The following is a 27,054-nucleotide window of genomic DNA, read 5'->3' as shown; positions in this document are numbered from 1 at the left end:
AGGTTCCCTTCAGGTGCTGGAAGGCCACAGATACACTCCAAAGCCTCTCTTTTCCAGGCTGAACAATTCCCATTCTCTTAGCCTTTCCTCACATGAGAGGGGCTCCAGCCCTCTACACATTTTAGTGGCCTCTCTGGACTTGCTCCAAAAGGTCAGTGTGCTTCCTGTCTCCTCCTGTTTCCATCCAATTACTCTTCTGTGCTTCTTTCTAGCTTCCACTTTTCTATTTCCCTGTGTTTTGAACATTATGATGTCAAATCCTCCAGAAAACTGAATTAAAATGTAGCTACCACTCAGAGCCTGCCCTGAGTGACACAGTCAGGTAATTTAATATACAGAGTCCTCCAAGGACACAGCACATGTCAACAGCTCTACTGAGGACCAGCTTTCAATACCATACAGATCAAAAAATCCTTTCTGCTATTACAGAATCACAGAATCACAGGATGGCTTGGGCTGGAGGGGGCCACAGAGGCTCATCTGGTCCAACCTCCCTGCTCAAACAGGGTCAGCCCAGAGCACCTGGCACAGGACTGTGTCCAGGTAAATCATGTAACAGCTAGAAAACCAACCTCACAACGATGAACCTTGGATTTCAATAATAATGACAAGAAATAAACCACATTTTGATCTTCCCAGCACTTTTTTTTTTTCTTCCTATCACCCCTCTGTCAGTTGTGTGGAGTTACATCAGGTGCAATCTGATATTCTGATATTCCTGTGCATTTTACTGCATTTAATTAAACTTGGAGTGTAGGACCAGCAGTGCTGCAACAGGAACATGACCTGTTCATGATCACTGTGCTGTGTCACAGAGAAAAAACACCCTGATTTGAAGCACAGGACTCAAGTATTTAATTATACTGTGCAGGGAGATGGCAGAAAGAAAAAGCCAGTATCATTAAACAATGAGAAAGAGCAGCAGTCCTGAGGAGGTAAGGGTCAAAATAAATTAGAAAACTGGTCTGTATGTGAATTTTTTTGGCTGAGAAAATTAAGGAAATGATGCAGCAACAAACATAAATGAAAAAATAATAAAATCATGGTCTACACAATATGATTTCTCAGATCCACACAGACCCAACTCTGTCTCCCCAAGTGCTCACCACTGATTTCAGTTTTGTGTAAAAGGAAGGGCAGAATGTGGGCACAGTGACAGACTTGCATGGGGCCTTTAACCAGAGCTGAGCTCCCTATTAAGAACTGAGCCTGCAAACACTCACGGCTCCGTCTCCCCAAGGCAGCCAAGCTACTTCAGACTGCAGCAGCTCCTTCTTGTTAGCTCTCATCTGAGACTGATCAACTTCCCCAAATCAATCTCGATTATTTCAAGCCTATCCCAGCTTCTTTTCTAGAAATAAGAAAGTCTTCCTAATCTTAGAGTCTATTTCAATAATTGCAACTATGAGCATGTCACAGACAGGAAGGAATTTCTCAAGGCCATGGAGATTCACATTCAATGTTTGGAAGTTGTTCCAATGTTTCACTACCTGGGCAAGGGGTGTGACACAACCTTGAACAGTCTCTGTGGAATGACATCACTGAAGCATTTGTGCGTTCCCTGGAAAAGCGTTCCATGGCGCGTGTCCCGCGGCAGCCAGGCTGGAATGTTTTTATCATTCCCTCTGTTTACCTTCTCCAACTGAAGTCAGCTCTAGCTGCAGTTTGGGAGTGGGAATAACAAAAGTCTGACAGAGTAAAGGATTACAGGGGAGCTGGCCAGCAGCCAGCTGATGCTATCGTTACGTTTATTTGTCCTAGGCTGAGATAATGCTGTTTTCAAGGATTTTGTTTTCGCTGTTTACAATTTCAGATCAAAGAGGAAAGGATCATCAGGTGATGGGCTAACTTTCATCTGTAAGTAAATGAGCTTCCTCAGTTCAGAACATGCTATGCCCTCAATAAAAACCTTCCAGAATGCTCTTGGGTAAAAACACGAGTGCACTAAGTGTTGCCTCACAATGCAAGAGTTGGACAAGAAAATGTGTCCTTAACCAAAATATGCAGCACATACACACACACATTTCTCTCTTTACAGCTGAACTGTGCAGGCACAGATCCTCTGAGAGGTTCAATTCTCTCTCTGACTCAGTTAAATACAACCAGCCCTTGCAATGGACCTTCCTGGTGTTACTCAGTGCTGCTCTTTGTCCTCTTTAGGGAAAAAAAATATAAAATCTAAAGCCCAAGTGGCACTTAAAGGCTAAAAGATCTTAATCTGATAGAACCGAAACAGGGACTCCTGTCTGTGTTTGCAGAACAGTGACTTTGAATGCTGTGACCTTGGGACTCAGTGAGCACTTCACATTCTGCCATGGCCATTGTCTTCACATTGTCTTCACAATTCCCTTCTGAGGCACAGGTCCACCTTCCATCCCACCCCATCTTCATCTGAGTCACAAAAAGGAGATTCTGGAAAAGCGGGGTGAAGAGCTGACAGCCAAAAACTCATGTACAAAAGCAGAGCTGATTTCAGCATGGACATTAAAATCCCACATATAACATGGCCATAATGATGATGTTTAAACAATTTATAATGGGTACTAGCTAAACAAATTCTGACACTGATAATCACTCATGTCCATCAACACAAATTAGAACTTTTTATAGCTCCAGTACAGAAGGTGACCTTTAAGACCATTGGCCTTGATTCACAGTTAGTTTTAAACCAGGGGGAAAAAAAAGAAAAAAGGAAAAAGGTCTGGTAGCAAATGTATAAATACTGTTCTAGCCAGACAGAGGCTCCCAGTGTGGGCTGCACTGAGAGTTTTATATTGAACAGTCTCCAAAGTTCTTGTCTAATGCTCCTCATACGTGAAATTCACACAACAAAAGAGCAGCACCAGCAAACTCTCCTCTCGCTGAACAGCTACAAGTGCTGTTATCCCAAAAGAAAAAAGTAAAACAGTCCCCCATATTATATGAATATTTCAAACTATGTGTGTTGAGAATCACAGGTACCAATGCAATATTGTTTAATTATCCAGGGAGTTGTGAAATCCACCGACACACCTCAGACTGGTTAGAATTTTCTCCATTTTATGCCATTCCAAAAGCTATACTGTTCACATCCCAAATGAAAACTGTGTGGCAAACGAGGAAAAAAATTTACTATGTTGATTCTGAGAATTTTAATGCAATGCTTTCACGGAGATGCTAATACTATATCCCAAAAAAACATGTATCAATAAGGGTTTCTTCTCTAAAACATGTTCTGTTTGGTTTCCAGTGTGTGCCTTGAAAACAAATTTATCAGCTGTAAAAACCAGAAGAACATCTTTGTTCCTTATGACTGAAGTCCTGTGCTTTGGATTTAAATATTGAGTCTTTGTATGAAGGGAGAACAAAAATAACTCTAAAACATTAAACACATTATAGAACATGCCCAAGTAGATGGCAGAGTATGTGTATACACACAGATCTCATTGCTCTTTGTAATATTCATAAAAACCTCTTGTTAGTACTCTATATATTATCCAAATGAAATTTTTTTCCTGATTTCCTCTCACTTTCCAGATTGGTTATTGCTTCCTATAGTAAACCATTGCTTGTAACAGCAATTCTGCTTTTCCAGAATGGTAGCAGGAAAGCTTTAGAGCATTTAAACTACCAGAAATATAAATTCACCCAGAACAAAACTTGATCAACCACTGCTACATTCAATAAAGCTTTCACATTCTACTTGTTACAAAGGTATGGTGAGGAAATTGAGGGAAACTGCTCAACTCCCAGGGAAAAAAATAAGTTTGAAGGAACTGTAATCAGGTACCAGAACCAGCCGAGCTCCCAGTGCCAAGGCCATAATCACAGAGCCCTAGGCTGTCCCTGTCACAGCACTTTACATCTGCCAGGCTGCCACAAGTCTGTGCTTCCCCTGTGTAATTGCATCAGCAAGTGCAATACTCATTTCTTACCCTGTGGTGACATTTTTATTCCTGTATTTAAAGCAGGTTCCTCAGCAGCTCCTCAGTGCTCCAAAGGTGAGGCTCTGCTTGTGCCCAAAAGCGTCATCAGGAGGGACTCGAGCAGAACTCGCTGCTGCCACAGCCACAGCCCTGCCAGTGACAGCAGCTCCCTTTTCCCCACCTCACCAGCAAATCACTACACTAAGCATTGCTTGAAATACAATTCCAGACCTTTCCACTCTTGGATAATATCCTAACTTAGTCCTCTGTCTCTGAGAGAGGGATTTTTCAACAGGGAAGTTAAACTGGGGAGCCTTTGCAGGTTCCCCCACTGCGCTAAGTTAATCACAGCCTTTTGATTAACTCTTCTTTTCAACTCTTTAATTGTCTGTCTGTGGCTTTTACCACCAGAGTCAGGCAAATGTTGACAGTTCCTTCACGGGCACGAGACAAATGTTGAACATGTTACATGAGAAAAGGTTAAGTGCAAACACAGCCAATAATCAGGGCTCTTTGGAGGCAGTGCCAGATCTGAATAAATCTGACAGCACCTCATTGCAAAGGGCAAGAATTTATTATTGTCCAGGTTAAACGCTCTGCTCTTATCCCTTCTGTGGCTGGAGCACAAGAAAGGCTCTTTGTGTGCTGAAACAAACATTAAAGTGCCAACATACACAGAATGTATAAGGTGTCTGGGGATTATTCTCCAGCAAAGAGTTTAACTTACTTTGGCTTCGGTCTCTCCCCTGTGAAGTGTGTACAAATGATGGACGGCACTTTGTGATGATGACCAAGGATGTGTCAGGATTTGAAAAACATGGAAATCATGGCCTAATGTGTCAGTGGTGACCAGCAACATCCCTGGGTAAAAGAAAAAAAAAAAAGAAACACAAAAGCACAAGAGATTAATCACTGCAAAAGAAGAGGCTTAAAGTGTCTATCTGAAAAACAGAGCGTGGCTTACATTTGGGGCTTGGAAACAGAAGAAAACACAGAAAATTACTGAATTGAAAGGGATTCACCTCATAAAAATGAATCAGGACTTCAACTAAAATCATATTCACAGTACTACAACTTAAGTACTAATATATTAAGATAGTATTACAACATAAATCTATAAAAACATCTGAAAAATCTGAATATTCCAAGTAAATTTGAGAACTGTGTGACCAATATGAAGCATTGAAGTGATGAATGTTACAGCAAAACCCCAAAATGCTCTTCCCTGGGCAAGAGCCAGTCTAAAAAAGATTGATGTCTCCACAATAACAATCTTTGGAAGAGGAGATTATCGAAATCCAGCCAAAACAGACCATACCAAAACAATCCTGAAGAAGCATCTTCCTTATAAATGAAACTGTCTGATTTATTGGTGAAAAGCAGAGCTGAGAGCTTTCAAATGAAAGACTAAATGAGGTACCAGGTTCATCGAAAACAGCTCACTGGTGGAGGTACTGAAATGATTCAATTAGATCAGCAGAACCACAGTAACTTACATTTCCTATTTACCTTTTTATCCCACAATGTCTCATCCCATAACCCAGTTTTAAACATTTACAGATACTTGAAGTCAATTTGCCATAAATTTATACCAAAAAATTAAGTATTTTTGTACATAAAAAGAAAATACAGGATCATGGCAGAACTTAGGATTACAGTAATAAAGTACAGATTTATTTTTCTGTTATTAATGAAATTTAATCTGTTATCACCCAAAGTAACCCTCTGACATTTAGTTAACATCCAGTACAAAGTGATTTTAGCAGTTTAATAACAACATTCTAAATAATTTTCAAGGCACCCATCTATTAAAGAAAAATCAGGAATTCCCACTCAGGTCGATTGCAACATATAAAGCACATATAAAACATAACTGAAATCTTTTATCCTGCAGGAAGAGAACCTAGTCCCCATGTTTTACTTGACACTCAGAGGATAAACAGTTATCTTATTTCTGTCATAAATAAGTGTTCATTGCCTTCATTTATTTACCGGTGACACCAGGAACTGCTTTCCCTCTGCTGCCCCAGATACCATCAGCACATATTTGAAACCTCTCACACATTAGCACTGATTTCCTACCTTATGACACTTGGAAAATGTTACTATTAAACTGTAAAAAGTGTGCCAAGCAGCAGAGTAAAAATTAAGTGCAATTAGCTTTTCTACGGGACCACCATTTCATCACTAGATTGGTCTCCTGAGTGTTCTCCCTCTTTGGCACTCCTGGAATCCAAGAGATTGGGTCCTTTAGGTGCAGGCAGGAACATTTCAGTGGCCAAAGCCCTGAAACCCCACCCAGGGCAAGGCAGCAGCTCAGAGCCCGTGTGGCACCAGCAGGGCACGCCTCAGCTTCCCCAAAACCTCGGAAAGAACGATCCTGACACGCCAAAGAGGCAATTCCAAGGTGCTGAGGCCCACAGCAGCAAGGCACAAAATCCAAATTGCTCTCGGAGACAAAACTGCCTCCAAGCTTCCCCTCGGCTTGACCACCGAGGCTGGCAGGGCCTGGGCCCGGCCAGGCCACCCACGCTGCACCCAGGCATTTCCTGCAGCTCCACAAACGCACCATCTCACATCTGAGCTCAGCAAGATTCCCTCCAGCAGACACACTTTTACTGTTCCCGGCTGTTCCTCCGGGCCCGAGTGTTAGAAATGAAAGGGAGTTTGTTATGGAGCTGAGAAATCCGGGAGAGCGCTGGGGTATTATGTTTGGGCGGTAAGGCATGTGAGCTGAGGTTGGTCTGGATGTTAATGTTGGCTTAACTGGCAATTTCCTTGATTTGTAGTGACTGTGTTGATAGGAAATACAGCTCAAGTTGCTCCGGTGCGAGGCAGCCAAGCCTTTCGTGTGGGATTATGCACACAATTTGCATTAATTCAGTTCTGCAACATCACAAACTACACTTCCCTTCTAGTGAAGTGTGCGGTCCTCAATAATATATAGCATTTCCAGCAGAGAAAGCTGGAAGCAAAGAGGGGTTTGTGTGCTGGAATTAGGCTGCTGCTGTTACTGGAGCGAGGATATTCCAAAAGATCTAATTCAAACCAATAAGAATTTATCCTCTCTATTCCCATGTTTATCTCTCCTCATGCATCAGGCAGCTTTATACAGACGTGGAGGGTGCTTTGGGTCCTTTTGTGCTCTCTTGCTCCTGATGGAAAGGACCTTCGGAGAAGGAGAAGCTGGAGGAGATGGATCCATAAGACTTCTCTGAATACTGAGCAGAAAAGCTCTGCAAACAGGTATTTTTTCTAACCCTAAGGCTTGAGAAGTCTTTTACAAATACAGAAGCAGGGCTGAGTGCACCCGGAGATCCCAGCACAGTGTTCTCCACAGTGTGGATCCCAGCACACGGCACCGCGCACGGAAGATGTTAAAAAAACACCCTAAATCTGCCAAAAATCTGTCTGGAACTGGAGACAAAATGCTGTGTAATGATCCTGAGCCAGTGAAAACACCAGGATCACGGTCCTGTGTTATCCATGCAATCCATGGGTGTTCAGCTCAGCAGGATCTGGTTTCCAGCGCTGGCGAGAGCCGCAGGTGTCTGTGGGCAGTGCAAGGAGGGAATCATCCCCCTGCTCCTCACAGGCTTCTTCCCAAGCCTGCAGTGCTGCCTTCAGGCAGAGCAGGGCTCGCTTTGGGCACAAACACCAAAACCTGTGGTACTGAGACCCCAGAACCCCAGAGTGGTCCCTGATTGCTCCTTCAGTGACACCTCGGCTCCCAGCAGCCACAGCCCTGATGTTCACTTGTCTACCTGCAGCTCTGAGCAGCTCCAGATGATGCTCCCAGCTCTTGGTTCCATGTGTGCTTTGCCTTTGGGTTTTCTGGGTTTGGTTTGGGGTTTCTTTTCTCTGTTTTTGCTAACTTGAAGGAGTACAGAGGTGAAAGATAATACATTTGTGGCTGGAAAGGAATTAAAAATAGAAAGATGGGTGGTATGTGATTTGGCAATTTGTGTCTAATCTAAACTCCTGCTGCCTGTCCTGTTCAGAATAAATGCATTTATTAGATGAAAGCCCAGGGAAAACAGGCCCTTCACTTGTATTAGAGACTCCTTTTCAGTAAGTTAAAGACAGACCTTTCACACCTACATTTGCATTTACGAATATATTCTGGCAGGACTTGTATCAACACGGAGGTCCCAAGCACAACACCACAGATGGGAGAGAACGTGTATTTATAAAACAGCATTTTGAAATCTCTTCCTCGCTGCTGTTGTTCAAACAATAAATCACCCATGTTTCAGAACCCCGGGCTGGGGTTTGTGGTGGGATTTTCCAGCTCTCATTTCTTCACACTGAAGAATCCCAGTTTTCCCTTATCACAGCTCAGCCATTTTGTTTCTGTCTCCATCTCCCTGCAGCATCCCAGCAGGAATTCCTAATCCCAGCGGAGAAACACGAACTGGAATTCTGGTCCTACCTCACTTTCCCTTTCAAGTGCAGGAAACTTCAACTCAAGCTTCTTAAGAGGCCTTGTGACAGTTTCCCCAAAAGGTTGTTTAGATGGAAATACAGGTTAAAGCCATGCAAAGTTCAGTCCAAATGTTTTCTCTTACGAGGGACTTTATGGGTGAATAATCAGAGATGAAAAGTGAATAATTCTTGAGGATTTCCTGCTTATTTTTCAAACTGGCATTAATCCTTGTTTAACAGATAACAGCTGAAATCCATTGGAAGACTTGCAAACACAGGACCCAGTGGAAATTTATGTGTAAACCAGACTTTATTTAGTATATATCTCATTGCAAAAATTCTGATTTTGCTTATCCACAGTGCAAGGGTGCAGCCAGATTAAATTAATGACTGTTTTACTGTGTGGTTGTTTTAAATCCACAGAGATTATTAAAATCCAGTTTCAAAGGAACAGATATCCTAGATGGGGGAAAAAAATTAGCAAAGCTTTGTTTTACCTGCCCTAATTTACAGCTTCCTTCTTTTCCTGCATTCTGTTTGGGGAAACAATCAGCTTCTTTCAGGATAGAAATAAAAACACGAGGAATATATGCATAAAAGGAAAAACTAGTACAGATGTAGACTGTGGGTTAAGAGCTATTTATGCAGTATCAGAAGACTAAACCAGACTCTGGCCTGGCCATAAACTAAGCCCACGCCCTAAATGAGGTGCCAAGCCACAAAAAGCATTTGCGTCAACTGGGAATACAAGGAAAAGAAGGACTTCTAATTATAGGGCCTGGAAGCGGAAGCCGGGAGCGATTGGGAGCTGAGGCTGCGCCGTGTTTATCTGAGAGCTTCCTCCCCTCTGACTGATGAGGCTTGGCCTGATGGTGGGACTGGAGCTGCTGATGGGACACAGAGTTCTCAGCTCCTGGCAGCCCCAGGGGCAAATTAGAGAGCGCTGGGAAAGCTGGGCAGCCCCACCACATCCTATTTATAACACCTCTCTAATTGCAGAGCTGTTGATTGTGTGCATATAAATGAGGTCCTCACTCCTGGAGCTTCACCAGCAGCTTCCCCTCGGCTTTCAGAGGGTTTTCCACCTCTCCAAACTGTCTCTCTGCCAGCACTCACTGAAGAATTCCACACCTTCAAGCTGTGCTGGATTTCTTTTAAAAACACCAAGGGCACGAGCGCTGGGAATTGGGCACATTGTGTGGAGGAAATGTGGATCCATGGATAAACTGGATTTAGGAATGCAACCCTCACATTTCCATGCCCAGCCACGGAGAGACCAATCCAGCCACTGCAGCAACTCACTGCTTGTCCAAAAAATGATTAAAAATATGAACTCCTCACACTTCAGTTTGTTAATCTGAACTTGGATGCCATGCAAGGTTGGTACAGAGCTTTGGAAGTTCCCAAATTACAGGCTCAGAACGCTCAGAGGAACCACAGAGACTTAGAGTCCACATGGATTTCTCCTGGCATTCCCACCTTCCACAGGCTCACTGGGACAGGATTCCTGCTCCACTGCAGCTCCCTGGGCTGACCAATTGCATTCATGTGACAAAGTTTATATGGCCCATGGTTTTCTGAGGCATCTGGCCCCACCCAGGAACAGCAGCTTCATTTATATCCACTTAACTCCTCTCCCAGGCAAGTGAAAATACAGCTAAACATTGGAGCTGCTCAGCCCCTGGATACTCCCAAGTGGACCATGAGCTACAGCTACAAAATTTGGTCTTAAAAATCCTTAACTAAATAATGAAATTCTGATTTTAGCAAAATTCACCGCAAAATAAATGCAAGCACGTAAAGATTTAATGTAAACATTTAAAAAATCCCAAGAAGTCAAAAGAAAGAGAAGCAAAATAAAATATTATTTTGTGAATAAATAACTCCCTATGACTCTTATAACTCCTAAAGTAATCCATGGCTGCAGCTTTTCCTTCACAACCAGCCCAAAATGCAATTCTTGATCAAGCCATCAATCATCAAGGACTCCTCTTGGTGACATGGGACACAGGGACACAACATTAATAACTGCAACTCATCAAACTGCCTTAATTTTAATGTATTTGTCTTCCAAGGCAATAATTCAAGTTGAAAACCAGAAGAAAATGAACAGAAAAACTGAAGAATTCTTCTGTCATTAAATAATTACAGCTTGTTTTACTCTCCAGGAGTATTTTCCTGCCCACTTTCTCTGATCAATGGGAAAAAAACTTGTGCAGAGATGTTCCAATTTCACCCTCTTTAACTATTAACTCAAGGCCACCATCACATTTCAATATAGAACATTAAAATAATCAGAGCAATTTCAGGTCTGTTAAAGGTGCAGTCAGGCATCCCAAGGGGGACACAGTTTAATCTGTTTTACTGCTGGCCCAACATTAATTTTCTTGTTATTAATGGGTGGAAAATCTCTTTTGTAGCCAAGGAAGCGTAATTATTTTAAATTTTCAATGTCTTGCACTTCACAGCTCTCAGCTGCCAAGCTGGCAGGAGCAACACTTTCGGAAAGCAGATCATTTATTTACCACATTTAAAAGAAAAACACCCCCAGATATTTATAAACCAGCACCACTTTTTAGCTGTTGACCAATTGAAAATCTTATCTGAAAACTTTCCTACCTTTGCTCCACCCCATTGATTTAAAAGCTGGTCCTACTCTCAAATTGAGGATGGATTTAGCAACAGCTACAGAAGAGTTGCAATTATTGTATTTTCAGCTTGTTTTAAGAGCTTTTATAGAAAAAATATTGTGTCTTTTGCTCCCTGGAGAAGGATGAGAAGCCAGGATGGAGTCCTGCAGCTGGAAAACCCCTCTATGCTGCATCTGAGTGCAGAGAAAAGCTTTTATTGGGAAAAGCTGTCTCAGGAGAAGACCACCAGGAAGCTTTGGTAACAAAATGTCCTTTTCAGAGGCCCTAAGGCTACTTACTCGCCTTAACAAATTGGCAATTGAAGCAGAAGCTCTAAAGAAAATCAAACAGGGGATAATTCTCATCTTTCCTGGCTGCCCACGGGGTTTGTTGTACATATAGTTCTTGGCAGTGCAGCCTGACAGGGAAACGAGGCACAAACCTTCCAAAACCAGGAGTGAATGATTTAAACAACCTTTGAATAGACATGAAAACTTCTACACTGAACTTGCCTCCCAAACCAGATAGAAGGGATGGAGATGTTTGAATGGATGCTCCTGGGAATCCCAACTGGAGCCCAGGAGGTCATGTCCAGGTCAGGCTCTGCACTCACCAGGGGACACCACAGGAACTGGGATCCCAGCACAATCCTCTGCTCTGGTGGGCTCAGAAGCTCAGTCCAGCTTCCAAAATTATTCATTATTGGTCTGTATCACTTGAGGCTCCCATGGAAAGTGGAACTCCAGAGCAGTGTCCACATGAAGATGTCCTGGTGTCCTCCAAAACCAAACTCAACGCTCCAACACCAAGACTCCAGAAGGATTAATCATATCTAAAATTTTGGGCTGATTTCTCTACACTTTATTTCATCTATAAATTGTGAAAATGGCATCTCTGGTCATTTTCATGTTCTCAGGTTTTCATGTTCCACTTATTCCCACATTGCATCCTCGAGGCCTCGTGCCCAAAACAAACCTTCCTTGGGGAGCCCGGAGGATCTGGCCCTTCCTCCCCTCTGCAGGGACAGCAGCAAGAAACTTTATGGCCTAAAAGAACAGACTGTCCACTGGCTGTGGAAAACCTGCCCAAGGGTACACAATAAAGTATTTAGCAACTCAGCTTTAGCACAAATAAAGCATCTATAATTTGCTTTTAAATGTGCTGAAGTAAAGACAATTGACTGAAATAAAGCTGCAGCCCAATAGGCTTTAAAATTACTCCCAAAAGCACAAATAACAATTCCTGTAGTGTGGAGAGATGTGGATCATTTAAACACAAGTTGGTTTTGATTATCACAGTTCATAAAGGCCTTTATACCTCTGATCTGTCCAAATGAAGGGAGGATTCTGCTCATTCTTAACACAATAAAAGTCTATAAAGGGATCTTCCCAAAACTCAGACCTGAGCACCTGTGCAGCTCCTGCACTGAGACACGATGGAATTAAGGGGTTTATCAGCCCCAGAAAGTGAAATTTTCAGTGAATCAGAGGGAAGTGCTCCCTGTTTGTCTCCCCAGCACAGCTCTGCAGTCGCTGTGCTCTGGTGCAGCCATGCAGACACTGTCTGAAATTAGGAGTAAAAGTGAGGTTTCAGAGCAAGCAGCCAAGGACAGAATCAAACACCACCTCTTGTTTTGTTCTCTGTAATGAGCTCAGCCTGATTGCCAATAGACCACTGGAGAATGGGCTGGGATGATGTTACAGTCCTGGCTTCAAACAAAATCCTGCCTTGATGTTAAATAAAGAACACAGAATCCTGGGCTAAGTGCTGCTCTCACTGGAGGCAGCTGAGGGAAGAGTTCTCTGCTGGTTTGTCCCCATCCCTCCTGCAAAGCTCCCACAGCATCTGCAAGCAGCCAAAAATAACACCACTTAAAGAAGTGTTTTGCCATTAAACACCATTAACTCTCTAAATTATTGTCATCCCAGTACCTGAGCAAACTGAAGAATTTGATCACAATAGAACTATCCAGCAATTTGCAAAAATATCCTTCCTTTTGAAAGAGAACAAGTTAGTTCAGTTTTGCATAAACATTCTGCCCTTTAAATTTACACAATCCTAGAAACTCTCTTAAGGAGGCATTTAATTCATATCTATACACCATTCTAATTCAAGCAGCTGTATTTACTTCACTGTATTTATTTATTTCATTTCATTAGCATTGCTCCACTCTAGGCATCATCCTTCTTCCAGAGCACAAAGCAAAATGACTGTTCTGGAGCTGAGGATTCTCAGTTCACTGCACAGAGCTCCACAAAAAATTCCCTTCCAAGAAAATCCAGGCAGATGAGAATACAGCTTTTCTGTCACAAACTCCCAGTGAACTGCACTGCACTGTTAAAGAGTTCTGACACAACAGATGGGGTGTCAGAATGACACCAACTGGTCAGCAAAAGTGAAAACATAAATGACAGACATTTAGTTTTATTCTCTGAAATGTCACTTCACCCTCCAGATCTTCATGGCATTTGCTGCATTTTAGAAATTGTTGATTTAGGCAATGGAAGCTGTTGATTCCCTGACCACTTCCCTGAGTGCTGCTGCAATCAGCCAGAACATTACTGATCTACAAATAATGAAATGCTAATTATCAGATTAATAAGGTCAATTAATATACAGGGTTTGTAGTTGTCCCCACTGCCCACAGTGACTGTTCATTTCTAAAGAGGAAGGAGAGAAACAGGTACTTTTGAGGGGTTTCTTACAAGTATTTTCAGATTTTAGTTGATTTTACTCATGAGAGAGGGGAAGATCACAAACTCTTCATTAGCAAACAAATAATAAGTAACTTTAAAAACCAGTGAAATGATTTTATTTCTGTAGTTATGGAGCACTACAATTTAATCCATGGATCCTCTGGATACCTGAGGATCACAACATGTGCAGCTGGCTGGCAGGATCCCAACAGACAGGGATTCCTCAGCAGTGGAAGACTCAATCTCCTCCCTCCTACCACAGTAAAAGTGCTGTTGAAGTTTGAAATTTCCAGGAAAGACAAATTACACATCCAACACTCCTTGGAGCAGGTCACCTGCAGTGGCCCAGTGGGACCAGCAATCCCTCCAGAGCCATGGGACACATTCCCATGGGATTAACCTCCTCATTTACACCAATCCCAATAACCAGAAACATCTCTTACCACTGGGGTTAAAGGCCATGCAGCAAATGGGCTTCTCATGGGCAGGGAAATGGGCCACGATGCCATCACTGTCCGAGTCCTCGCTCACCAGGACCTGGGGGACAGAACACAACCCAGGATTAGCAGGGAAAACACTCCAGAGGGAAATTCCCAATTCACTGGGATTGGTTTGTAAGGTGTTCATGTTCACAGTGTAACTGCACATCAGCTGAACAGCAATAATCCTTGGGAATTCTCTCAGCTACAGAGACATCAGACCTGCTCTAATAACCAGAAAGGATTATCCACTTTATGCCTGGATTCCCTATTATTTATCCTATTCAAATTAGGGAAAAGAGAAAAATATTCCTGTTTTCATCCATGAATTATTGCTGCCTGCACAAGAGCTCATTACACCATGCTGTGCAGGAAGCTCCATTTGAGGTTTCAGTAACAAAATCACATCCTAGAAAGAAAAGGGAATATTTAACTCTTACATAAATCAGTATTTTGATCCCAAGTACATAAGGCAAACAAGTGGAAGACCAGACTGAACCCCAGAGAAAGTGGGTTTGCTTTCCATGAGTCCCTCAGGTGGGAACAGCTTCCATCCTGCTGTCAGTGGTGCTGGAATTGAGAGATCTGGATTTCCAAAGGATGCGGGGAGTGTGGATGGAAGCAGCTGCACTGTGGAATTCACAGTTAATACGAAATTTCTCCAACTTGAAACTGCCTCACTCAAAATGAGGTAACATTATTACAAAGGTTGTTATCAAAAAATCAGGCCCATATAAAATACCTTCTTGTGAACAAAAAAGGAATTAAAATATAGAAGAGAGTTTTCACAGCACAGGGAAATTCAGTGGGAAAGGAAATACCTGGACTGAGATCTGTGTTGTACAGCAGCTTCTGGGGAAAAGGACAAAGGATGAGCTTTTGGGGTTTTAAACAAAAGCAAATTTGAAGCTGATAAAGATCCTGGCCCAATCAAACTAAAGCTGAGGGTGAGGACGTAGAAAGGGACAAAATATCTAAGTTTAATTGCATGAAAAGCAAAGATATTCCTAGATTTATAGAAAAGAACCAGAAGATGTGTGGACAAAACCATGCAAGAGCTGTAGGAATGTTTTATTCCTTGATTACATCATCCTTAAAGCTGAATTAAAACAAAAAGAAAGATCTGTCAGAAAAGGACTTGAAAAAGGGGATTTTGTGGTGGGCAAAAACCACCTTAGACAGTGCAAAACCACCCTGAATAATTTGTCTGTCTCTTCCAAAATAATCTGCAAGGTTTTTAACAGTTCCTATCCCAAACAGATAGCAAAATAATCTGAAGATATTTTTCAGCTTCAGAAAAGGAGGAATCCTCTCGCGGTGCTCGGAGCAGTCCCGGAGTGGGGCTGGAGGGGCTGGGCCCGCCTGGCTGGCAGAGCCCAGAGCTCTGGCACTGTCACAGCACAATTATGGCTTTGCTCTCCCTCGTCAGCATTTCCTGCTCCTTCCAGAACCACGAAACCAGAGGCTCTGGAGATCTTCCGAAGGCTTTTCAAAGGAGCTCGGCTCTGCCTCACCCAGACAAACTCAGGCACTCCCAGCCAGCATTTATCACAGCCCCCACTCCCACGGAGCTGGCCTCAGCATCAACATTTTGGCTTAATTAAAGAGAAATGATAATGACAAACTAACACCACAAATCAGCTTTACAAAGAATTTTTTTTGCAGGTCTAGCCTGTTAAATAAAAATATTCAATCAGAAATGTGTGGGTATCACAGGATCTAAATCATTGCTAGGAACAGTTATATAGGATATTTCATATGCAGCCTCTTCTCCAGGATTAATTCAACATGGCTTTATTTGAGAAAAAATAAAAATGATAAATGCACTGCTGTTATCACCCCTGCAACATGAACCCCTGTCCAACAGGCAGAACACTGGATGGCAACCTGATCTTAAATAGTTTTTGTCTGGAAATATGATACAAAGCAAAAAGTCACAACATTAAAAACTGCAAAACAACTTAGACTTAGAAACAGAAAACTTGAGAACTCAAAAAAGGCTAAATGTCTATTTGTATGTGATGTTCAGTGATCCCGTGCTTTCAATCCTTTTGTCATTTACTGCTTAAAAATATCTTCTTGAAAAAAAACCACTCCAAAAGCAGTTTTTAAAGATCTTCCCCCTTCTCTACAAAAGCTGATTTTCTGATGCAGCAAACCAGCCTTTGCAGATTCAAATTCAAGTATATTCATCTCCTGTACTAACCAAGAAAAGGAAAATGAAAGCCAAAAAATCCAACCACAAAAGCACCTTCATCACTCATAATTTGGAAATGTTGGGCAGTGGGGAATGTGACACTCAGGGCTCCTTTCTCAGCACCTGATGTGTGTCAGCCCCTGTGTCAGAATGGACAGAGCTGCCTTTGGGAACACACATGGAAACAACACTTGCTTGTGCATGGAAAGATGAAAAAATACTCTTCCTCTTTCTAAAATTATCATGAAGAGAATAAATCCTTTAGGAACAGAGGAAAATACTTTTGAAATCACCAATCTTTGTTGACATCTTCAGGATTTGTCAAGTCTTCCCCCTGCTTTTCTGCACTGCACTTGGGGATAACAAATATCACTTTTTACAATTCCAACCCTATGAAGAAAGGAGGAAAAAACAATCCAAGGAATTGGACTCAACTCCATCATCAACCAAATGTCCCTCCCAAAGGTGCCACCAAACCAGAGCCTGGTTCCCATCCCAGCTCAGAGCTTGCAAAGCTTTAAATCCCAGCGTGATCTTCCCTTTCTTACAGAGCTTCAGGAAATCAAAATGACGCTGATGCAACTCCTGCTGCTTTAGGAACATCAAACCCGTACCACCAGCTCCTCCAGCCAGCTCAGGGTTTCGTGCCCCTGAAAACAGCAGAGCTGGGAATTTTTCCTGGAAATCAAACCAGAGGGACAATTTCCCTAATAACACATGCAAGGGCTGTCAGAGAGCTCGAGGGAAGCAGCTCATTCTCCTTCCCAGAGCGTGCAGAGCCCACAGGAATCCCGAGGCTACAATTTTTTTCCTCCCAAACAGGCTTCCTTCTCCAAGGTAGTGGCCTCTAACCACTCTGCTAAAAAACCTCCCAAAGTCTCTCATTGAGAAAAGTTCAGAAATCTCAGCCTTGCTCTGGTGATCACAGAGCCACTGAAGCCCAGCAGGATCCTCCCTGCAGAGCTCCCAACAAGAGACCAACACTGAGACTTCTCTGCCAAAGTCCTGCTGAACGAGCCCTCAGCTGCTCCTGATGCCCAAAAACATTTCATCAAGAGCTGCAACAGCATTTTCCCCAAAACTTCCCAGCCAAAGAGCCCTTGGCTGGATGTGCTCAGCCAAACCAGCTCCCAAAGCAGCTCTGGTACAGCAGAACTCTGAAGTTCATCAAAGATTCACCAAATTGCCTTTATCTCACCCTAAAAAAGAGACAAAGCACCGAGGGCATCGTTGCATTTCCTACCAGCCACCAGAGTTTGCTTGGAGGGCAGGAGAGAACTGCAGCCAGAGCTTTTTTCTCCTATGCCATATTCTCCTTCCTCCGTGGTATTTTCAGTACTGCTGAACAGAAGCCACTTGTAATTATGACTTTAATTATTTTAATCTTTAAAGGCAAATTACACCACTTATCCCAGTGGAGACATGTTTTTAAATAAAACATGAAAGTAACACAAATGAAAATGGACCCAAATCTAATCAAGCAGGTCCTAGTCTTAATACAATTAAGAAAAGAGTAATCCCATCATCATAAAAACAAATAGGTTTGGCAATAATTATAAATATGAATATTGTATAACAAATATTTGCTGTACACTTGAGATCCCCAATGCTTTAAAGAGCTGGAGTTTGATTCACAAAGAGCCTCCCCCAAGTTACAGCCAAGGTCAAACTTCAGTGGAAAGGGGCTAAAAGTGATAGATCTGTGGCATTAACTACTGCACTCCTTTTAATAGAATCCAGCATAAACTCAAACCAGCCTTGTGCTCAGCCTGAACCATTTATCTGAGACAAAAATGTCTTCTTGACAAAAACCAGATCTCCTTTAATAAAAGTGAGGCAGACAGTATTATGCTCTGAGGGAATCCTGTTGCTCTTTTTATATTTATATATAAAAAGAATTCTTCTGTAATACACGGAGATATAAAAAGTGAGGAAAATTGAGGCCAAATATCTGAGCATCAGAACATCAGATCAGCCTTTGCCAAAGCTGCTCCTAAAATAAAAGCCCTGGTGTTAATGACCAGTGGAATTATGTCTGTAGTTAAAGTTTTATTATTGAATATGCTTCAGTCTTTGAGCTTCTTTTTGCATCAGACCAAAATTTCACAACAATTCCTGCTCCTGATAAGCATCTTGATTTGGTTCAATTGCTATCAACTCCTCACCAAATGAAAATGAACTTTGGAAAGTGCAGCAGGCGGCTGCTTTTTTTCCCGAAAATTCTTCTTTAATGCAATAAAAAGTTAATAGGGAACAGAAAAAAAAAAAAAAGCCCTGATCACATTTTAAAACATAAATAGATCAACATGTTATCTTAGTTTGCTGAGCTGTTTTGAAAATATTCCCTCCAATATTCCCGAGTTGTGGATGAGCTGCACGGTGAGATTTCATCAATCACAGCCCCAGCAAATGTACCCAGAATTGAATTTTGGATTTTTAACTGGCCACATCTTTCTCTGTCAACCAACTGTTGGATGTTGAACAGATTTACATTCTGCCCCAAAACTGGTGACTTTTGAGCAAGGTCATTATTGCAGCCTGCACGTGGGTGGCCCAGTGGATGAATTAATTAAGAATACAGAAACAAAGGTCGAAAGAAAATAATTTTTCTTTCAAACCCAAGCCAATAAAGTCTTACACATTTAATTCCAATTACTGAAAAAGACGACATCTGTACAGCTTTAGGTTTATCCATTTCAACTAATTAAGGGATTCAAATAAATAGTCCTTCCATCTAACTGAAAAGTTTGCTAACACTTCATTAGAAGGAAGTTTAAACAAGCACACAACCTTGTTAACATATTTTGGTTTACCACAAAGTTACTTGGGCATCTCGATAATTATTTTTATTCCTTTCACAAATATCTCCTGACAGCCAATGTCAATAATTCTGCATTCCTCTGCATTTATTTAATTACCTCATCATTCAAATTTTCTTAAAGTAGCACCAATTTTGAAAGTAGGAACTATCACATAAACAACTGCTGGGGATGAGAGTTTACTACAATATCTACATTAATAAGATTTATTAAAAATACGTTCCCTGCAGATTTAATCCTGCAAGATTACATTAGGAGAGTTCTTTGGTCTTTAATTGTGGATTTTTCAGTAGTGAGTTTGCATTTCACCCTCTGCCATGGCAGCAGTGAATGAGACACATCGAGCTCCCTCTCACATCCCTCATATTTAATGCCTTTGGAATGATAAAAAATCAGTCAGCCCTCCTGGTTTATGTCCAGAACATGTCCCCTCATCATCCTCCTGGCACAGAAATTGTTGTATTTGTACACAGGCACAGAGCAGCTCAGTCCACCTTTAGAACCTGTGTGCTGTGCTTGAAATAACTGAAAAGGTACTTGGATCATTAATTTGAAAAATTTTAGACACATTTATTTTTAAAAAAATGCTTCCCTACTCCAAAAAAAAAGCTTAATTATCCTCCAAAATGATGCATTTGCCTGTCTTAGATTTATTGTTGTCTTCCATTTTCTTTCTCTTTTTAAAACAGATTAATTCTTTTGGGTTTTTTTTACTGTATCTTATCTTACAGGCATATTTTATTACTTGGAAAATGTATCTTTCACTGCAACACCCAAATTCTTGGTCAGGCTGTGCAGGTTTGATAGAAATCTTTATTGACCTGAAGGAGGTGAGGTATTTATTTTATATTAGGAGGGCACTGATGATAAGAAAATAATTCCTCCCTGCTTCTGAAATTCCCCTCAGCTGTGACAAGGCTGAAACCCATGTGAGCACACAGCAATCCCTGCTGAATAGGATTCAAGGCTTTCCAAGTGTTCATTTAGCCCAGAAAATACTTGGTTGGAATTTTTAATTCAGGGTTTCTCAGTGAGTGGAGGAAGAGCCTGATGGACACAGCCATGAACATCCCAAACCAGGAATCTCATCCCTGCAGGAAGGGTTTGTTGATTCCAGCCAGAACTTATTGTCAGGAATCTGAAAAGTGGGGTGATAAAACAAGGGAAAATCCTTTCACTGAGAGTGGCTCAGCATGAGGAGGAGCTCCCCCACGGGAAAGTGGAGTCACCATCCCTGGGAGGATTCAAAAAAACGAGCAGATGTGGCAATTTGGTGTCATGGGAATGGCAGGATTCAATCTAAGGCTGGACTGGATGACCTTGCAGGCCTTTCCCAAACTCACTGATTCTGTGAATCTGTGATTCTATAAACCAGTAACTTTAGGAAAACACTGGTGACCCTAAAACAGCAGAGAGACTGGACTTGGCATCACCCACCTGCCCCACCACGCCTCCATCTCAGCCAAAGCGATGATGGAGCTCAGGTGACCACAAACTGATTTTCCACAGGAGAGTAAAGCAACATCACAAATTCCTGGCATGAGGAGCTCACACATTTGGGATCAGCTCCACGCTGGAGCCTGCTGAGGTCCAGGGCAGCCCCAACGAGCTCAGTGAGATTCTCACCTCCCTGAAAGGTCAGAGGTGCTGAAACACTTCCCTGAATCCTGCCTGAACCCAGCCAGGGTTAACCAGCCAGGACAAACCAGTGCCATCCACACTGGCATTCCTTGCAGGAATTCTCCTGCCAGCCACAGCATCACATCCCTGCCAGGCTCCTCGGGATCTCTGCCAAAACCAGGATCTACCAGCTCACATCTGCAAAAAATTCACATTTCCACTGGAAACAGAGCTGGGGGCACAGGAAGAGACTCAGAGGGACTGGGAGTCCCTCACAGGAGAAGGTTCTGTACTGGCAGTGTGGAATGACCATATACAAAGTGCATTTATTTCTTTTTAATCAGATTTCTTTTTGCCAGAGGAATATTTCAGTAAGAAAAAAAAATAAAAAATCAAAAATCTTCTGCACCATGAAAATCATAAGAATGATAAAGAAAGGTTATTTTCTTTTTTCCTGGAAATAAATATAATTCTGAAAGCAAATCGCAGCACTGGAAATAAATTATATAATTTAACAGCATTTAAAAACTTCGGATGACAAAAATATGAATGCAATACACACCATTAGGATATCCAGCTTCCTGGAGGTTGAAGACAAAACTTATTTTCCTAGAGCTGATGGCTTATTTATGTTAGAGCAGCAGGGTTTGGACAAGACAAACATTATCATTTTTACAGCTCCTCTCCTGTAGTGCCCTTTAGGCTTTGATAGCTCCCTACTATTGTTAGGGTCAGAGGACAAGTTCATAAAACCTCTAAATCATATAAAACAAGCCTTAAAAACCTGAGATCTATCATTTTTTTCCCCCCAGGCCTATGCAGAAGAATCAAAGCACAGACAGCGACCAGCAGAAATAATGACCACATTAAACAGCTTCATCAGAAATTTATGAAGTCAAATTTGCCTTTTATTTTTTTTTTTCCTTTCCTTGTTGTATATGAAGAGCCAAAAGATTTTTTTTTCCTGGAAACAAAAACAAATCCCAACAGAATTATTTTGGGACCTGGCTCTAAGATTTTAATTTTTTTTTTTACGTTATCTTCTTTCTCTTATTTCAGTTTTGGAAGAAAATGTCTATACTGTTTCATAAACAATTCCCTTTCAATGCAACATTGCTTGGTTAATTACTTCCAAAATTAATTGTCAGGGAACAACTATAATGAAGTTTTTGTTTTGCTTTGTTTTTTTTCAAGTAAAAGATTTTATTTTCCTGTCAAGAAAAAAACATAAAATAATGGGCAAAATATTTGACTTCTGATGTGTCCTTAATACCTCACTAACTTACCTGCAATGAGAATGAAAAAGATAGGGAAAACATGAAAAAATTGAAGGTTTTTTTTGCTTTAAATTCAATAAATGGGACTATGAGGAAAAAAAATCTCACGGACTAGTTACAGAATAATGAAGTGTGTGGGAGTTCTGCATAAACACTGAATCCAGGACCAGACACTTTAAAATTAAATGAGTGGTAGAAACAAAACAAAAAAAGACATGGATATCTTCTCTGTCATAAAGACAGGAAAATCCAGCAATTTAAAAGCTGTCTGATAATGGTGTGGAGTTTGTAACAAATGATTCTGCCTGTGTATTATTATATACACTAAATTTACTCTGTTCTTATAAAACAGCACAAATGCCTCACAACACAGCATTGTGCTCAACTGCATTTGGGATTTACATAAAATTATAACTTTTACACTTCATACCCAACTTCTCTCATCATTTATTTTAGCCTGGAATTCACCAATTCCCCCTATTCCTGAAGAACCCCATATTCCAGCCACGTTCTGTATTAATAACCATCATCAGCCATCTCCACTTGGACTGATCAGCATCAATCAATGTCAATTAGGAACAAGTGTCGGGGAGACAAAATGTGACACTTCACACTTGATCTTGTCAAAGTGTCACATAAATATGCTGCAAGGACAATATATATTTTGGCTGTATTTCAGTCCCAAACAGGATTTTATCCCAGCTCTGTGAGTCTGTAAAACTCCTGTCCCGGTGAAAATCTGGTTTATTTTTCACTCCCAACAGCACAGAAATGATTTTCCTGGGAATGTGGTGGCAGTGCAGGCTGTGGCTGTGTGCACACCGTTACCTGTCCCTCTGCCACGGTCTCGGTGTCGATGATGGTGACAATCCCAGGCACCAGGGGACTGCGGCGGAGGTTGCTGTGAGCCAGGATTTCCTCCTCGGTGGCTCCCGACGGCAGCGTCCCCGTGAGCTGTGTCACCACCTTCCCCACCATCGTCAGCCCAGTCTTTATTGTCTGCAAAAAAGGGGGAAAAAAAACCCAAAACAAACCCTTAAACAGTGTTTAGGGCTGTGCTGTGGGTTCAGCTCGGATTGTTTTCTAGAAATGGATTTGTTCAGGAATGATGTATCAGCTGCAAAAGGCTGGAATAAAACAGCTTGAAAAAATTTGGCATCCTAGCAAATGGAAGAATTCACCTTTATTTTGGAAGTCAATTATGCCAAAGCATTATTGAAAAAAGAAGTACTTTAATATTCAAATAATTTAATGGTTTTTGTATTTTAAGTTGGGTTTTTTTAACTTTGATTTTACGCATTCCCATAGCATGGATGGTCAGAAGGATCAAAGATGAGGCCACAATGGGTGTGAGGAGGGCACTGCTCACACAAAAATTCAAACAGCCCCTAAGGCTGACAGTTTTGTCTTCTGCACAGTGCAAGAGACCATGAATTTGGCCTTTGCTACATCTGACACACTTATTTTTTACTCAGTAATTAAGCATTAAAACTGAGTATGAGACTCAAATCCAGCAAAATTAAAAATGCCACCCCCAAGGTCCTGGAAGTCCCAGGCACATCCCAGCACAAGGAATGGGACTTTCCAGGCTCTGCATGTTTCCCACACATGGGTTTGAAAACACATTCACTGCACCAGCTTTTAGCAGCTAAAGATGCTGAAGATTATTTCTATTTTGCTTTATTTTATTTGGAGAAAGAAGCAGAGTAGATACAGTAGGAGAGATGCAGACTGAAAAGAAAAACAAGCCCAACTATAACTTTAAATATTTTCTCCTTGAACCAAGGACTGTGCCTTATTTGCCTGTAAAGAATTGAGCAGATTTATTATGCAATATAAATAAGAAATAGCAAAAGAGATCAGAATGGAATGACACTGTAACAAGCCAATTCTTAACTAAAAAGACAAGCTAAGCTGCCTGCTAAATTGAAAAGGAAAAAAATGTCCAGATCCCAGGCTGAAACCAAGAAGCAGCCACAAATCAATTGCAACTGCTTTGTTTAGTGCTAAAATCTCAAACTGCAGTGATTAGAAAACACATTAGTGTTCATCAATTAGCAGCCAAACGTTTGTTTTAATAATTCATGGGAAATGACTTACACAAAGTCTGTTAGTGTGTTGTCAGGAAAGCCTCTGAAGGGCCAACAGCAGCAGGCGCCACACGGTATCGATGGCCACGGCCAGCCAGGAAGGCTGATTAACCTCTGAGATGCCTCTGCTGATGGACTCACCCCATTAATGCTAATGGAGATACTTCCACTTAAAATCGAGCCAGGCCTTTAGCACAGCAATGGCTTTGGGGGTTTAAAGTCTTTAGTAATATCCTGCCATTTGTTTCTTGTTATTTCTTTTTATACCCGGCTACGACAGAGGAGAATAAAACGGGTTTTAACAGCGGCGGATTCAGGAGGCTGGGAGGGGTAACATAAAGCAGATATTGATAGCTGAGGAATAAACCTAAAATAGCCCCTGTGCCATCACAGGGATGCATTCCAGCTCTCCTGGCAAAAACTGACAAGGCAGTTTTTTGGCCAATAGCTAAAATCCTAGAAAATGATTCGTTCTCAGTTTATAAAGCAGGGAGGAGAAAGCAGTAAATGCTACACGGTGAAACACCTGTGTGAGGGAAAAGGCTACAAACTGTGACTGACCTCTTTTAGAAAATATCTTTAATATTCATAATGAGAGCAATGGGATGACAAAATGCCAACCATGAATTCCCAGCTGTCTAGAAGAGAGTGCCCGTGCTGATGCTGAGCAGGGAGAGGTGTGCAGAGATGTGGCCAAGGCCATTAGCTCAGAAATATCAGTGCAGAACCATTACTGCACTTACTGCCCTGTGCTGTTGTGTATATTTGCAAAAACTTCTGGGGTAATCTTTAACCTTTCCCATGCCATATCAGCTGTCCCCTCCATCCATTAGGGCTAATGACCTTGCTCTCACATAAGCTGCTAGTCCTCATTAAGAAGTTATCAGGTAACAAGAGAAAACAGATGCAGCCTTTGCTAAATCACTTTACCAGTACAGGATTAAAAGATATGGAGAAGGAATCAAACAAAGGAGTTATGAGGTGAGAAGAACTTGGTTTATAATTTGATGCGAGACATGTGACAGAGCAAATACATTTTAAATGAAATGGGTTCAAGTTTGCACTGTCCCAGTTCCTTTGTCATCGATGGGAACCCGCCAGTGAAGTCTTCTGATAAATAAAATTAAAATACTCAATCCAGTTCCTTTTATAACCAATGATCCACAGTGTGCAGAAACACACATTATTCATAAGCTCATGTGTATCCTATCTACTTCAAAGTATGTCTGTTCACATTCATTTGAATATAAATACATACATATATTTAATTGAAATAAATGTATGCCCACATACCTTATTTAACTGAAAAGTAAATACAACTTTAATTAGATGAAAAGAATTAAAATGCACCATTCAGTGCCTGTTAGGATGCTTTGCTCTAACAAAGGCCTTGCATCCTTTTAGTGACAGCACAATATATTGTTCCTCTTTCTCATAATAAATACATTTTATATGATCTGTTAGACTGCAAATGACAAATCTACAGAAAGCAGAAAGAGAAATCAAAAAGATCTGCCTTGGGTGTCAACACAGTGAGGCTGAGCCTCACACTCAGTTTGAACAAAGGAATAATAGGGTTTATTCTGAAAGAAATTCCATGTCCATGCTACTCTGTTCAACTGGACTGAAAAGAATATTTATCTATGGAAGAGACTTTCCTGTCTACATGCACTGAGTGCATTCTTCAGCACCTCTAAGGAATGATACTTTCATTTCTCCAAACACATCCATTTTTACCTTCACTCATCATTAATCCAAATGTGAATCTTGACACATTTTCTGCTTGGTCAAATGACAGAAACTACCAGAGCTTTTAGAACATGAACACTCAGAAAGCCACCAACATGATCACAACTTTGACCTTGGTGGTTTTGGTTAGCAGGGGACCTTACTAAATAATTCCCAAGTTATTTGATTAAGGAGGAAATTTATTTGCAGCACCTCCCACTGAGGACAAACCCCTGGCCCCACCAGGACATGGGTCAGCAAAGGGAAAACCATCACAGAAAATATTTTATGCTGCCACCAAGACCTTCTAGAGAGGATCTGAAGGGCAATTCTCCAAAGTGACCCTGCTGAAAACTCTCAGCTTTCCTTCTCTTTCATAAGAAGGTTCTTTCACTTCATTAGAAAATTGGAAGCCAACCAGAGAAAAGGCTGTAACCCAAGGTAACCTGGCAAAACAAGAACTTTAATGGAACCACTTCTGAACCAAAAAGCAGCAGTGCAGGGAAAAGGAAAGGACATCCACTTCCCAAGAAGCTGCTCCTGTGCTGATCAAAGCAAAGGAAATACAAACCCCTGCAGCTGATAGGACACAACAGTGGTAGAGGTTCATAAATGAAGAATTCAATAAGGAAGGAGTGAATTTGATGGTGAAGCAATGAGATGGAAAAAGAGCAATAGATATGTGGAGCATCTATTTGCCAGCAAGAAAGTCAGCCCTGCAGTTATCAGAGATGAAAACCTGCTGGACAGCAAGCCAAGACTCAATGAAATCACTAATAAATTAAACATTGCAGATTTACTGTGGTGCACTCATGGATAACAAATTAATACACTAAGGCTGAGACACTCCTCAAGAGCCAAATCATGCAAATATTTAAAACTATATTAGTATTAATCTTGTGTATTACAGTAACATCCAACAGGCAGGAGCATGAGCAATGTGTTGTGCAAATACAGAGCAGCACAGAGCCCGTGCCCTGGGGATTATCCCCTTTCCTAACTCTCACTGGGGGTTTATCTCTGTACAGAGGCTAACAATCTTCTCTTTCCTATGATTATAAACACATTTTATCTTCTGTATCTACTCACATGATGCAATAGCACTACTTCAGTGTGATAAATTCAGCTTAACAGCAGAATTTCTGGATTATGATGCCTGGCTAGTACTTCTCAGCAGGGAAGGCCATC

General features: G+C 41.4%; 1 protein-coding gene across 11 annotated transcripts in view; it reads right to left on the bottom strand.

Moving 5' to 3' along the window:
* The window catches only part of BCAS3 (BCAS3 microtubule associated cell migration factor), a 305,724-nt gene that overhangs the window by 228,487 nt on the left and 50,183 nt on the right, over positions 1 to 27,054 (bottom strand). For all 11 annotated transcript variants that reach the window (XR_009279308.1, XM_058854693.1, XM_058854695.1 and 8 more), the window contains exons 12-14: positions 22,877 to 23,047; positions 14,100 to 14,193; positions 4,633 to 4,766 (exon numbers count right to left, since the gene is read on the bottom strand). Coding sequence is in view for 10 of the 11 variants with exons in the window: in XM_058854693.1 (XP_058710676.1) it covers positions 4,633 to 4,766; positions 14,100 to 14,193; positions 22,877 to 23,047 (399 nt within the window). In the remaining variant the exon portion in view is untranslated. The remainder of the gene's footprint in view (positions 1 to 4,632; positions 4,767 to 14,099; positions 14,194 to 22,876; positions 23,048 to 27,054) is intronic.

The sequence above is a fragment of the Poecile atricapillus genome, chromosome 21 (genome assembly GCF_030490865.1).
Source record: "Poecile atricapillus isolate bPoeAtr1 chromosome 21, bPoeAtr1.hap1, whole genome shotgun sequence".
NCBI classification, from domain to species: Eukaryota; Metazoa; Chordata; class Aves; order Passeriformes; family Paridae; genus Poecile; species Poecile atricapillus.
This window is presented reverse-complemented; position numbering and strand designations above follow the sequence as displayed.